Below are 15,980 nucleotides of genomic sequence, written 5' to 3' on the forward strand. Positions count from 1 at the left end.
CAAGACTTCTGTTTATCCATGACAAGACGCCCGGAAGCTGTTTCGAATGCCAAGAGGTTTCGTGCACTGTATTAGGCATAGTAATGTGTTTCTTGTGTTTCCATATTTTCATCCACTCCCCGCTATGTCTGTACGACTTGAGCCAATAGACGCTAGCACTGATGTGATACACGTTTTAAACAAATAACTACTTGCGAGTAAACACTCACCGAAGTTGATGGGCGTGTGTGTGAGGTCGTGGTCGAGGAACTGCCCCCACTGCATGACGAGCAGCGTGTAGTTGTCGTAGGGCCGGTTCGCCTCCGGCGTGAACTGGCTGCTCACGACCCGCGCACTCGGCAGCGGCTCCCCGCTGGAGGCGCGCGACCGCGGCGCGTTCACACCTGCGGCACACGTCGGCAGCGCTGTCAGCTTACAGAGTTGCCAGCACAGGCACTTATGTGCTAGTCTGTCTAAAATTAACATGGTTAGATCATGGCTGAATAAAGGTACAGATTAACTGTTACAAAAAGTATGAGCGGCAGTCAAATGAAAACAGAAGATCCGCTAAATTGGGACTATAGAATGGTTCCATTCAAAAGTAATCACCACTCGGAAACCAGACGATCAATTCCTGCTTTGCAGAACGGGGTCGGCCGCTGACGGATCCACAGCCGCACCCACTCTTGCACTTCCTCGTCCGACTGAATCCGACGTCCACACATGTCATTCTTCAGGTGTGGAAACCACACGGTGAAAAATCCGAGCTGTACGGAGGATGTTGCAGAGTTTCCAGACCAAACCGATGAAGTGTAGTCTTCGTGCGATTGGCAGTGTGGGGGCTGGCGTTATCGTGCAGCAGGACGATTCCATCCGACGGCATTCCGACAGCCCGACGTCAAACGTCTAAGCCATCAGTGGAAACATCCCACATCTCCCCCAGCCAAAGAAATCCAGAGCTGTTCACAGAAGTTCCGGTACGGTCCTGATTCTGGTAGCGCGCGCCACGGAATTTGAATCCCCGCCAGACGTCATGGACGTCGAAGTCCCCTAGAGGTCAAACTTTGAACATAGCTGCTAAGGTTCAGTGACCGTGTCAGAATTATATTAGAACATATAAGTCCTCGGTCGTAATATTAAGTCAAAATTGACCAGGTTTCGACGCTACTATGAGCGTCGTCTTCAGAATTAAATTAACTGTCCTAAAACATATTAGGTATATAATACATTATTAAAATTAAAGTTTGTACTGACTGGAAAGAGATGCAGCACTTACAAGTCCGTTAAGTTAATTTTAATTCTGAAGACGACGCTCATAGTAGCGTCGATACCTGGTCAATTTTGACTTAATATTTGTGACCGAGGGCTTATTTGTTCTAATATAACCTCTAGAGGTCTCTGCACCATCGCGCCGTAAGCTGTGTCGACGCGCGCCTCCTGGCCCGCTTTTAGTGTGAGGGCGTCACAGTGGAACACGTGGTTCCAGTGGCCAATAGCGTCGCCCCCGATAGAGTATTTAAGCGTCTGCCTTTCGCTCAGCCAGTCCCCCCCCCCCCCCCCCAATCTCCCCTCAGCTGTGGTATATGATATTTGTGAAAATTTTTTAGTGCAGTGTTCAAGTGAATGTTTAGTGTTGTTCGTCTTTCCAAAGTGTTGCGAACAGAAACCATGCTGTCGCTGGGTGTAAATTTTATATCTCTTGCGAACAGAAACCAGATTGTCGCCGTGTTTTTTTTAATTATACGTCTATTCGTTTACCTGTCTGCTTCTTTTGTATTTTATTAGCATCATCAACCCTTTGTTTATATTTTAAGTTCCACGATTTTCCGCCATTTTACCATTCAAGTCACCAATTTTATCGCCTCGTTTAATTATTTATTATCTTCTTCTTTTTAAAACAAAGTCTGTAGGCTGAAGAGCGGCGTACTAAGCTGATGCCAGCCCGCCCCCTTCGGGGGGAATCGAAACTCAATAAAGGGAAACAAAAGCCCAGCCAGCCAGTCTAATCTCGCGTACGTCTGTGGACACATCGCCTCGCTTTAGACAGCTTACTTACTTTACTTACTTTCTTGTTCTGTGTACGAGTGGACATGTTTCTTAGGTTTCCTTGTGACTCCATTGTTCGAGCTTGTTGTTGTTCGTTCTGTCCTTCGTTGGTCGTGTCCGTCCTTTCCCGTTGTGTTGTTTTTCGCGGGCCTCTCCACGGGTCCCGCCGCGCTTTCCGTCGTTTAAACCCCGCGACCGTCCCGGTCGCAGTTACAACACTGATGACCTCCCTCGACGGCAGAGGCGTCGATTTCCTCGAGCATAGAACCACACAATGACCAGCAAGCACTATGCTGTCACCTTGCCCGCATCTCGTGGTCGTGCGGTAGCGTTCTCGCTTCCCACGCCCGGGTTCCCGGGTTCGATTCCCGGCGGGGTCAGGGATTTTCTCTGCCTCGTGATGGCTGGGTGTTGTGTGCTGTCCTTAGGTTAGTTAGGTTTAAGTAGTTCTAAGTTCTAGGGGACTTATGACCACAGCAGTTGAGTCCCATAGTGCTCAGAGCCATTTGAACCATTTTTTTGCTGTCACCTTGCAGAAACTGCGATGCGCCATAAAGTAAAAACGCCCACGAATGCTCTCAGACGGAATTATCCTGTTGCACGGTAACGCCTGCCCCTAACTTACCATTCGAACGAGGCTACGAATCAACGATTTGGTCTGGAAACACTGCAACACCCTTTGTACACATCTTTGACGTCCGGAAAAAAAAACATACGTGTACGTCGGTTGCAGTCGGGCGAGGAAGTGCAAGAGTGTTTGTGGTTGTGGATCCGTCAGCGCCTGGTCCCGTTTTATGGAGAAGGACTTGATCGTCACGTCTCCCAGTGGAATAATTCGCTGAAAACTTTGTTTCAGTATCTCGAATCACTCACGAAAAAAGAAGGGAGCATGTTTTAGGCGATTTACCACGTATAAAAGTAGGTCCAAACACGAGTGAGGGCAGGTAGGAAAGCAGTGCTTGAAAGCAGAGCCGGAGCAGGCTGCGCTGCGCACAGAGCAGAGCGGAGCAGACCTACCGTCGTCGTACTTGGGCGGCAGGATCCTCTGCAGCGCGGTGCCCGCCTTGCCCCACGCGTCGTGCTGCACGTTGTTGCAGGAGCCGTCGGCGCTGCGGTACTTGGCGCGCTCGGGGCAGCGCGCCGTGCGCGGGCACGTGTCCGCGATCACCGTGTTGAGCACGCTGAACTTGGGCAGCGCGAACGCGCCCTGCTGCGGCGTCAGCTGGAACCTGCAACGCGCCGAGGGCGTCGGCTAGAGACGGCTCTTCAGCAAGCGACCGAATTAAGAGGCTAACCAGTTCAGGAATGATTACTGTGCCCGACTCCAGTGCTAGCAGAGTTGTTAAATTCCTCAACTCATCGTGTTCCATGGATCCTATCAAGATGGATAGCCTAAATGGATGGTGACTCAACAGAAGTATACGTCAGAAAAGACAAGAAATTGTTAGAAACTACATTGAACACAGTTTAAATGGTGGACAATGACTGGTCTCCGTTGCGATAAGGACCTGGATCCAATTGAGTCGAAAATATACCGGTCTGTAATCCGTCCATTTGCCTTGTACGGAACAGAATATTGCTCTGTAACAAAAGAAGCAGATCAACGACTTGCTGTTATGTAAACCAAAAAAGCGGGGCGCTTGACTATTTCTATTGCCCCTCTAATCTCCCTCCTGAAAGTAAGAGGCTGTTTCGCCAGTACGCCAGTTTCACCAAAATCAACCTGTTTGCCGCACTCATCCTGGTCTTCTGCCACCGCTCACTTCGTGCATTACCTTAATCGGATATATCTTTCGTGTTCAGATATCCGTGTGCTGATGGGTCTTCCCGTCTCGCCTACAATACGCTAATCCAATCTCGCACCTGATTTCGTAAACTCGAGCACCATGTAGTTTGTCAACTGCATCTTTCGTTGTGCGAAGAACATCTTTTATTTTGTTGCTGCTTCGGAAAAACGGCTTGATACCTGCTCGGCGGAGAATTGTGCCCATCCTGTCAATGGCACCTTGAACATATGGTAATAGAGCGATGATTTGTGCTTCCTTCTACTCTCCTCTATTGCCTTCATTCTTTGTCGCCATAGTTCTGTTACTTTCATCCCATTATCATTGGTAACAAAAATGGACTTGAGGTGTTGTAGTCCACCCTTTAGATGTTTCTTATCGATGATCCTGTGAGCCCTCTTGGTTAAAGTGTGCAGGACAGATTTCTTCTACCTAGGGTGATGATGAGAGGAGGCATATGGGTACCTGTCAGTACTGGTTGGCTTCCTATATACTCTATGGCCCAGTTTACCATCAGACTTCTGTGAACTTGCATGTTGAGGAAAGGCAGCACCCCATTCTTTTCTGTCTCCATAGTGAATTCGATTCCGCTGTGCTAGTGTTGCCGGCCGGTGTGGCCGAGCGGTTCTAGGCGCTTCAGTCTGGAACCTCGCGACCGCTACAGTCGCAGATTCGAATCCTGCCTCGGGCATGGGTGTGTGTGATGTCCTTATGTTAGTTAGGTTTAAGTAGTTCTAAGTTCTAGGGGACTGATGACCACGGCAGTTGAGTCCCATAGTGCTCAGAGCCATTTGAACCATTTTGAACCCCTAGAACTTAGAACTACTTAAACCTAACTAACCTAAGGACATCACACACATCCATGCCCGAGGCAGGATTCGAACCTGCGACCGTAGCGGTCGCGCGGTTCCGTACTGAGCGCCTAGAACCGCTAGACCACCGCGGCCGGCGGTCTCTGCTCTGACCAAGCACATGAGTATCCCAGGTGGAGACAGAGAGCCAAAAGGGCGGTTCCTGCTACATTGCGAAACAAACGCTGAGGAGAGAAGAAGAAGAACGAGATCCATGCATGAACTATTTCCGTGCGGGGTAGCCGCGCGGTCTTGGCTTCCTGTCACGGTCTGCGTGGCTACCCCCGTCGGAGGTTCGAATCCACGCTCGGGCATGGATGTGTGTGTTTGTCCCTAAGATAGTTTAGGTTAAGTAGTGTGTAAGCTTAGGGACTGATAACCTTAGCAGTTAAGTCCCATAAGATTTCACACACAACTGAACAAATTGAGAAGAATCAGCTTACTTTTTCAAGGAACTCGTCGACAGAATAGAGGGAGTGACCCATGAGGAAACTCTTCAGTTTAGATTTGAAAGTGCGTGGATTACTGCTAAGATTTTTGAACTCGATTGGTAGCTTATTGAAAATGGATGCAGCAGTACACTGCGCACCTTTCTGCACAAGAGTTAACGAAGTCCGATCCAAATGCACGTTTGATTTTTGCCGAGTATTAACTGAGTGAAAGCTGCTTTTTCTTGGGAATAATCTAATATTGTTAACAAGAAATGACAGTAAGGAATGTATATATTGAGAGGCCAATGTCAAAATACCCAGACTCTTGAACAGGGGTCGACAAGAGGTTCGTGAATTTACACCACTTATTGCCCGAAACGCCCGTTTCTGAGCCAAAAATATCCTTTAGAATGGGAGTTACCCCAAAATATAATACCATACGACATAAGCGAACGGAAAAACGCAAAGCAGACTTTAATAGTAAAAATGGCAGCATTAAGCCTTTGAACAGGGCTTTCCACGACAGTTTACTATCTATCTGAACACCTAGAAATTTGAACTGTTCAGTTTCACTAATCATATGCCAATTTTGTGAAATTAAAACGTCAGGTTTTGTTGAATTGTGTGTTAGAAACTGTAAAAACTGAGTCCTACTGTGATTTAGCGTTAGTTTATTTTCTACAAGCCATGCACTTACGTCATGAACTGCACTATTTGAAACCGAGCCAATGTTGCACACAACATCCTTTACTACCAAGGATGTTCTGTTATACTGGGGGGTTCTCTCAGTCACTACCGGCTTTGACTTGAAGTCATGCCCACACTATGACACCAGGAGATCCTCTCGAAAACATTGGAAAAACGGCATTTGCCCCCAGATCATCGCCATACTCGGCAACGACGGTGAACCCCTGTTCATCGCTTCGCTGGTCACGCCATCACTCCAAACTCAGCCGTCTGGGTCGCGGTGTTGATGGTAGCCTACGCATAGGACTATAATTTCCTAGTCCGTCTACTCCTCGTCTCTCATCAATGATATAGGATGATACAGAGCGTTGTATGGGGTCCATTACGTGTTCTCGGAAGGCAGGCAAATATTTGAATGGGATATCATGTGTCTTGTGCACAATACAACGATACTTCCTTGTGGTGATGTGGTCGACTGAAATCTTGACGACAAGGATACTTGACCTCGAGTCCCCAGGCAGTCCAACATCGGGTCACTGTTCCATGCGAATGTCCCACGAAAATCTCGCTATTTCACGATTCGACCAGCTGGCCAAATCGAAACACACTGTCACGTGCTGATAGCATTGTCTCACATGAGTACGCGGCATCTCCGTGGCCTTCACAATTATCATTTAACATCTAACGCTGTTCAAACCTCTTGTATACCCTACCAGGTCTGATAACAACAATATACACGAACAGCAGTCTTGCACTCTGGTGGACGTTCTACCTGTCACAGAAAATTGTAGCTGTAATCGTTTACAACCCGCTGGTGATGTGTACGTATACGTAGTTACTTTGACATCCGACCATGTCTTCTGGCTAATGTATGTACTAATTTCAAAAAGATTGCAAGATCCGACCACAAGAATGGAATATGTGAACGCTGACACTTCATACACAGCCTTCAGCTGGTCCTATAGTTCTTTTCACCTATAATCTCCACAAAGATACAACCTGATAACAGTTTAAGGTCAAGAGGCAAAACGTCAGTCAGAGCACCATATTAAAATTTCCAGGGAATAAAATGGAATTTATTGGTGTCGATTAATCTCAAAACGCTCGGTTCGTTACTGTACACTACTTCCAGCTAGCTACTGGACTCCCAACAAAAAGTGAGCACATACTTGCTCACTAAAATGCAACACTCGCCTAGAAAAACTGGAAAAGCACTAAAGCAGATTCCACCGCATTGCACGGGAGCGCACTTCTTATTGTTGTGGTCTTCCTTATTTGGACATTAAATTGGTTTTAATAAAATCTTCTCGGTCTACAAGCAGCGTCACCTCAAATAAAACACTCGAACTTTCGATAGCTGCCTCTGCCACCTTCAACAGGAGCTAAAATTATTCAGCGCCAGGGCCGGCCCGTGTGGCCGAGCGGTTCTAGGCGCTACAGTCTGGAACCGCGCGAGCGCTACGGTCGCAGGTTCGAATCCTGCCTCGGGCATGGATGTGTGTGATGTCCTTAGGTTAGTTAGGTTTAAGTAGTTCTAAGTTCTAGGGGACTGATGACCTCAGAAGTTAAGTCCCATAGTGCTCAGAGCGATTTGAACCATTTGAGCCATTCAGTGCCAGGGCTGGAACGATAATTTTGACTGCTACTAACGGTGGTGGAGACAGGTCGAAAGTTCGTGTTATATTCGAAGTGCCGGCCGCGGTGGCCGAGCGGTTCTAGGCGCTTCAGTCCGGAACTGCGCGACTGGTACGGTCGCAGGTTCGAATCCTGCCTCGGGCATGGATGTGTGTGATGTCATTGGGTAGTTAGGTTTAAGTAGTTCTAAGTTCTAGGGGACTGATGACCTCAGATGTTAAGTCCCATAGTGCTCAGAGCCATTTGAACCATTATATTCGAAGTGACGCTGCTTGTAAACCGAGAAGATTTTATTGAAGCATACTGCCGCGAAAGGCTCCAAAGATAAGTGCCTTTTTGTTCTTGACCGATTAGCAGTTTCTGACGTCAGAAAGTATAACACATTAAAACGACAGAGGGCACAAGACATCTCCTTTCCCTACAAGAGCCATCGGCAGACCATCAGTTTCTCAAGTTTCAAAGCGCTTCGCGAAATCATTCAACATTTAGTCCTTTCAGCCGATTAGATTGAGGAACAGAAATCTGGAATTCTGGAATCACAGGTGGACACATGCTGCTCGCAATAACCGAACTATTCTGTACAGCGCTGCTTTCTGCCTGGACTTCTGTGTTCTAGAAAATGCCTACCACCTGGGAAAGTCATAAGCCTTTAAGCCCCCAGAGGAGCAAACAGGACGAGCATACAGGCTCGGCCAGGACATGATACGTTACGTCTATACGAATCCTCTGCAGTTCACAATTAAGTGCATGACGGAAGATTCATCGAGCCACCTTATGCTACTTCTCTACCGTTCCACCGTCGAACAGCGCGCAGGAATAACGAACACTTAAATCCTTGCGTGCGAGCTCTGATTCTGTTATTTTATTGTATCATCTCCCTCAATGCAGTCGGGCGCCAAAAAAATATCCTGAGACTCTGAGAAGAAAGTTGGTGATTGAAATTTCAAGATAATGTCCTGCCGCAGCGAAAAATGCCTTAGTTTTAATGACAGCCACCCTAATTCGTGTATCATGCCCATGGCACTCTCTCCCTCATTTTGCTATGATACAAAACGAGCTGCCTTTCTTTGAACTTTTTCGGTGTCCTCCGTCAGTCCTGTCTGATGTGGATCCCACGCCGCACAGCAATAAACCAAAAGAGGGCGGACAAGCATAGGGTAAGCAGTCTCTTTAGTAGATCAGTTACATTTTCTAGGTGTTCTGCCAATAAATCGCAGTCTTTGGATTGCTTTCTCCGCAACATTATCTATGTGATCATTCCAATCCCTAAGTGTTTAGTTTAATCTACAGCCATTAAAAAAATTTATGTGCTTTATCGTGTAACTGAAATTTAGGGGACTCATTTTAGTGTTCATGTGAATGACTTACACTTTTCATGATTTAAAGTCAATTGCTCTATCTTATCTAAATCATTTTGCAAACAAATGGTTCAAATGGCTCCAAGCACTATAGGATTTAACATCTGAGATCATCAGTCCCCTGGACTTAGAACTACTTAAACGTAACTAACCTAAGGACATCACACACATCCATGCCCAAGGCAGGATTCGAACCTGACACCGTAGCGGTCGCGCGGTTCCGCACTGAAGCGCCTATAACAGCTCGGCCACAGCGGCCGGCAATATTTTGCAATTCGTTTTGATCATCTGATGTCTTTTCATGACGGTAAATGACAGCATCATCTGCAAACAATCTACGAGCAAGAGGATTGCTCGAATTGTCTCCTAAATCGTTTATGTATGTCTGCAACAGCAGATATTACTTATATTTTACCGCTGTCTTTTCTGGACGCAAATCACGAATCCAGTCGCATAACTGAGACGATACTAGACAGGTTTGCAATCTGATTAGATGTCGCTTGTGAGGAACATTGTCAAAACCCCATGGAAATCTAAAAATTCATTTCACATCCTCGGTCAAAAGCACTCATAACCGCTACGGTCCCAGGTTCGAATCCTGCCTCGGGCATGGATGTTTGTGTTGTCCTTAGGTTAGTTAGGTTTAACTAGTTCTAAGTTCTAGGGGACTAATGACCACGGCAGTTGAGTCCCATAGTGCTCAGAGCCATTTGAACCATTTTTTTTGAGCACTCATAACTTTGTCAAAACAAAGAGGTACTTGTGTTTCACAATATTGATATTTTCTGAATCTGGGTTGGCTGTTTGTCAACAAATCGTTCGTTTTCGAACAGAGTATATGTTACAAATTTGTACTGCAGATAGGCGTTTATGATGTTGTTGTTGTTGTCGTTGTGGTCTTCAGTCCTGAGACTAGTTTGATGCAGCTCTCCATGCTACTCTATCCTTTGCAAGCTGCTTCATCTCCCAGTACGTACTGCAGCCTACATCCTTCTGCATCTGTTTAGTGTATTCATCTCTTGGTCTCCCTCTATGATTTTTACCCTCCACGCTGCTCTCCAATACTAAATTGGTGACCCCTTGATGCCTCAGAACATGCCCTACCAACCGATCCCTCCTTTTAGTCAAGTTGTGCCACAAACAACTCTTCTCCCCAATTCTATTCAATACCTCCTCATTAGTTATGCGATCAACCCATCTAATCTTCAGCATTCTTCTGTAACACCACATTTCGAAAGCTTCTATTCTCTTCTTGTCCAAACTAGTTATCGTCCATGTTTCACTTCCATACATGGCTACACTCCGTACAAATACTTTCAGAAACGACTTCCTGACACTTAAATCTATACTCGATGTTAACAAATTTCTCTTCTTCAGAAACGCTTTCCTTGCCATTGCCAGTCTACATTTTATATCCTCTCTACTTCAACCATCACCAGTTATTTTGCTTCCCAAATAGCAAAACTCCTTTACTACTTTAAGTGTCTCATTTCTTATTCTAATTCCCTCAGCATCACCCAACTTAATTCGACTACATTCCATTATCCTCGTTTTGATTTTGTTGATGTTCATCTTATATCCTCCTTTCAAGACACTGTCCATTCCGTTCAACTGCTCTTCCAAGCCCTCTGCTGTCTCAGACAGAATTACAATGTCATCGGTGAACTTCAAAGTTTTTATTTCTTCTCCATGGATTTTAATTTTTCTTTTGTTTCCTTTACTGCTTGCTCAGTATACCAGATTGAATAACATCGGGGAGAGGCTACAACCCTGTCTCACTCCCTTCCCAATCACTGCTTCCCTTTGATGTCCCTCGACTCTTATATCTGCCATCTGGTTTCTGTACAAATTGTAAATAGCCTTTCGCTCCTTGTGTTTTACCCCCGCCACCTTCAGAATTTGAAAGAGAGTATTCCAGTCAACTTTGTCGAAAGCTTCCTCTAAGTCTACCAGTGCTAGAAACGTAGGTTTGCCTTTTCTTAATCTAGCTTCTAAGATAAGTCGTAGGGTCAGTATTGCCTCACGTGTTCCAATATTCCGCATAGGGTAAGTAGTCTCTTTAGTAGATGTGTTACTTTTTCTAAGTGTACTGCCAATAAAACACAGTCTTTGGATTGATTTCCCCGCAACATTATCTATGTGATCATTCCAATCACTAAGTATTTAGTTTAATTTACAGCCATTAAAAAAAATATGTGCTTTATCGTGTAACTGAAATTCAGGGGATTGATTTTAGTGTTCATGTGAATGACTTACACTTTTCATGATTTAAAGTCAATTGCTCTATCTTATCTAAATCATTTTGCAATTCTTTTTGGTCATCTGATGACTTTCATGACGGTAAATGACAGCTTCATCTGCAAACAATCTACGGGAAAGAGGACTGCTCGGATTGTCTCCTAAATCATGTATGCAGGTCTGGAACAGCAGATATTTTACCTATGTTTTACTCGTTGACTTTCTCAGTTACAACGAACTGTGACTTTTCTGAAAGCAAATCACGAATCCAGTCGCATAACTAAGACAATACTAGATAGGCATGCAATTTGATTAGCTGTCGCTTGTGAGGAACAGTATCAAAACCCCATGGAAATCTAAAAATCAATTTCACGTCCCCTGTCAAAAGTACTCATTACTTCGTGAAAACAAAGAGCTAGTTGTGTTTCACAAGATAGATATTTTCTGAATCTGGGTTGGCTATTTGTCAACAAATCGCTCGTTTTCGAGCACAGTATATGTTACAAATTTCTACTGCAAATAGACATTTATGATATGGGTTGTAATTCAGTAAATTACTCCTTATTCCTTTGGTAGGTACTAGCGTGACGTGTGGAACTTTGTTGTCTATAGGTACGGGCCTTTTGAAACCTTCCCTTAGAAAAATTTATGAATTACTGTGCTGGTAAACCTCTACGTTATTTGATTTTCAAACGGCTGAGCAAAACTGAACGTACTCAGACATTTCTCTCTTTACTTATTCTAATCATCTCTAAACTGACACACAATATTTTTTTTAGCGCAACGCAATCTGAATTTCAATAATCCCTACAAAAGAATGGCCATGACTAACAATAACCTATACCTTTCATGAATCACTTACCTCACAAAAATCTTCGTTACTCAAACTACTGCAATACAGCGTGCGCCAATACTGCCAGCTGAATAAAATATTCTAACTACTGAAGACACTAACTACTAATAGGCATAGTTAGCAAAAGAAAGATTTTGATAGAGAACAAACATTGTATTTACCTTAATAATGTTCCAAAGTCATCATATATATATATATATATATATATATATATATATATATATATATATATATATATATATCAGTTCATGATATCCAATATTACAAATTTACTCTTTCTGATGGACACACGTCGAGATCGTCCGCTCTCAAAATTCTGCCATCTCTCTCCCCACATCCACCACTGCTGGCGGCTCCCCTCCAACTGCGCAACGCTACGCGCTGTTCACATCCAACTGCCCAACACTACAATAGCAAATATTCCAACAATGCAAACCAGCCCCAGACTGCACACAGCACAGTCAACGATTTTCATACAGAGCGCCACGTGGCGTTACCAAAATAAAAACCTAAACAGTCTACTTACACTTTGTAAGAGCGATCGGTTGTATATGGTTACTGTTGTATCAGCATACTCTGAAAGGAACCTCACTAGTATAGAATCTGGACCGGAAGCTTTGCCTTATTAAGTGTTTTAAGCTGCTTAGCTACAGCCAGGTAACTTAGTAAAACCAAGTTGCCAGTTGTTCTTGATTCTAATTCTGGAGTATTTACTTCCTCCTTTTTTTTTTTTTTTTTTTTTTTTTTTAAGGCATTTCGGAAGGTTGTCCAAGTGCGACCTTCACACCCTTCACTCCCTTCACTCCTTTCACTCCCATGTCCCATGTTCGCCTACCCACAGCTCCTCGTTCTCCCTCAACAACCGACAGCTCTCTCGTACTGCCCACCCAGGACGGCTGCTTCGCCCCGCGCGCCGCGCTACTCACTCCTGGATGAGCCCGACGCTGGCCTCGACGTTCTTCTGCGCCTGCTGTCCGGTGGCGAGCGTGCGGTTGGTGGTCTGGAAGAACTCCTGGTGCCAGGCGGCCGGCGTGCCCGGCGCGACGACTACGCCCCCGGAGAAGAGCGCCGCGAGGAACTGGACGCGCTGGCGCACGCGCTCCAGCGCCGAGGCGGCCGCCGCGTCCAGCTGCTGCGGCGTCAGCGGCGGCACCACCACCGGCGGCGGCGGCGGCGCCTGCAGGATGCCCTTCGAGCCCGACTGCGCCACTGCGGGACACGGCCAGCTCACCAAGTGTGCAACCACACCACTAAACTACAGTGGTGTGCAAACTTAAGGGATGATACGTCACTCTCAAGTAATATAGCTCGCTGAAACTTGGAACATACATAGAAAGAACTGTTACAGTGTAGTACAGAAGTAACTGAAAAAAATACGCAATGAAACGAACAGAAGTGGCACTATTCATCATTTTGTTTTGCGGCTCCTTGTATTGGCCGTGTATGCAGTTAAAATTGTTGGATGTGAGGTCCGCCAGTTACGCAAAACACCGTTTTTTCTCAGTACCCAAACATGTTTCGGCACCACTGTACCATCATCAGTGGGTTATATAAAAACGAAAACCCACTGAAGATGGCACGGTGGTGCCGAAACATGTTTGGGTACTGAGATAAACCGGTGTTTTGCATAACTAACGGACCTCACATCTAACAGAAACTGCATTTTTATTTAAATACCATAAGTACTCGTACACTGAAGTCACCACGATTTACGACGATCCCTTGGACGTTACAAAAGGCGGGACGTAGCTCCCATTAGGGACTGTAGTCAACAGGGACGCTAATGCATCCTCTCCAACGTGATTCTATGCTGGTCACAAGGTTGGTAAAGAGTTCTTGTCATAGGGCGCCCCTTTCCTTCACCCACGTGGTTGCCAATTGATGGATAGTCGTTGGTGCACATGGGCGTGTAGTGGTACGTCTCCCCAGTGCATCCATAAGTGTTCTGCAGCATTTAAGTCGTGGGAACGGGCAAGCCAGTGCATTCAGCAAATATCCTCTTGTTCCAAGGGCTCCTCCTCCTGCAGAGTTCCACGTGGTCGCTTACTGTCACCCATTAAAGCCAAGTCAGGGCCGAATGCATCCCTGAAAAGACCCATACGGGGAGCAGTATTGTGTCACAATAAGGATGACCGGTGAGTGTACCGTGTTCAAAGATTTGGAGGTCAGTACGCCCACGCAACATAATGATGATGATATTTGGTTTGTGGGGCGCTGAAATGCGTGGTAATCAGCGCCTGTGCAAATTCCCAATCTTTTTTACCGTCCAGTCTCGTCACTTCCCCGAATTATGGGGACAACACGTACACCCAGTCCCCGGTCGGAGAAAAAACTCCCAGACCCGGCCGGGAATCGAACCCAGGACCCTCTGATCCACAGGCAGCAACGATAGTCACTAGACTACGAACTCGGCAACATAAGGTCTCCCCACGGCATAATACCTGGACCACTAAAATGATGATGTTCGACAAGCCGAACCGTCCCCTCATATGGCGAGAGGTGAGAATGCATAAAAATGCACCCAGCAACATTGTCGAAAATCATCGGCTCTGTAGAGCAGGCCGGCCGATGTGGCCGAACGGTTCTAGGCGCTTCAGTTTGGAACCGCGCGACCGCTACGGTCGCAGATTCGAATCCTGCCTAGGGCATGGATGTGGGTGATGTCCTTAGGTTAATAGGTTTGTTTATAAATAAATAAATCTTCTGCTACCAGTCACGATTTTTCTTTATTTTACTATTCGCACGACGCGTTTCGAGAAATAATTCCCATTTTCAAGTGCGTTTTTTGATGTGTGTTAAGCCATTTCTTTTGATGTCACTGTGTGTGAGTCTGCTTCATTTTGTTGACTTTTACTGTAATACATAAGAAACGCTATTTTTAGTTGGGTATCAATTCTTTCTGTGAGGTTAGTGGCTAAAGTTTGAGAACAATTTGTACTTACAGTTTTCTAATGGTCCATTTGTGTAGAGTCTCACACACACTTAACATCACACACAACTTGTACACTTTACACATCGAAAATATCTTATATAAACAAAACAGTTACAGAGATCTTCTTACAGGTAGTTCACAGAGATAACATTATAGGTCTTCCACAGATTATGATATGCTTTTGTACAGAGGTTATTTATCTTAACAGTTTGATTTTACAATTGTGCTTATTTATATGTTTTACTATTTTTATTTAAGTAAATTATCGAAACATCTGAAGAAATTCACTGATTCACTTTCAAGTTTTTCATTTAATATTTTATCTTCATATTTTCTGTAATGTGAATATATCTCCAGTTCTTCAAGCACATCCATTTTATGTCCTTTATTTAGTCGGTGGAGTACTTTGACATTTTGCTCTATTTTTCCAAATGGGTGTCCTGTATTATGTATGTGTGTTGCTATTGCTGATGTAGTGTGTTTGTTGTGTGTGTATGCTCTAATGTGCTCTGTGTACCTGGTGTTAATATTTCGGCCTGTTTGTCCTACGTAGAACTTGCAGCATTCCTGGCATGTTACCTTGTATATTCCAGAGTCTTAATATGGATCATGATTACACTTTATATTATGTATTAGTTTTTGGTGTAGTTTATTGGATGTAGAAAACCCAATTTTTAATCTGTGATTTTTGAAAATATTTGCAATCGTCTGTGATACATTGCCTATGTATGGAATGCTAGATATATATTTGTTTTTCTCTTTTTCTTCTGTGGTGCAGTTTGTACCTGGGTTTCTCTTCACTTTGTCTAAGATTGTGTCAACCATGGAAGTATTGTAACCATTGGCAACTGCAATCTTCTTCACTGTGTTTATTTCTTATTGCATATTTTCTTGGTTCAATGGTATTTTAGTTGCCCTATGCAGCATTGACCTGTATGCTGTCTGTTTATGGATATTTGGGTGACATGAGGTTGCAGGGATTGTGGTGTCAGTCATTGTGTTTTTCCTATAAATTTTTTTGAATGTGCATGTGTTGTTGTGTCTTGTAATATTTAGGTCCAGAAATTTAATACTTTTATTTTGCTCATGTTCCACTGTAAATTTGATTTTCTCATTTAGATTATTCAAATGATTAAGAATGTCTGTGATGTCTTTGGTATCTCCTTTCACTAACAGTAGTGTGTCA

General features: G+C 44.7%; 1 protein-coding gene across 1 annotated transcript in view; it reads right to left on the minus strand.

Moving 5' to 3' along the window:
• The window catches only part of LOC126252011 (peroxidase-like), a 184,593-nt gene that overhangs the window by 56,850 nt on the left and 111,763 nt on the right, over window positions 1-15,980 (minus strand). Inside the window, exons 6-8 of the mRNA XM_049952798.1 lie at window positions 12,789-13,071; window positions 3,043-3,254; window positions 210-383 (exon numbers count right to left, since the gene is read on the minus strand). Of these exons, the coding sequence (XP_049808755.1) occupies window positions 210-383; window positions 3,043-3,254; window positions 12,789-13,071 (669 nt within the window). The remainder of the gene's footprint in view (window positions 1-209; window positions 384-3,042; window positions 3,255-12,788; window positions 13,072-15,980) is intronic.

This window comes from Schistocerca nitens, chromosome 1, assembly GCF_023898315.1.
Source record: "Schistocerca nitens isolate TAMUIC-IGC-003100 chromosome 1, iqSchNite1.1, whole genome shotgun sequence".
Classification (NCBI taxonomy): domain Eukaryota; kingdom Metazoa; phylum Arthropoda; class Insecta; order Orthoptera; family Acrididae; genus Schistocerca; species Schistocerca nitens.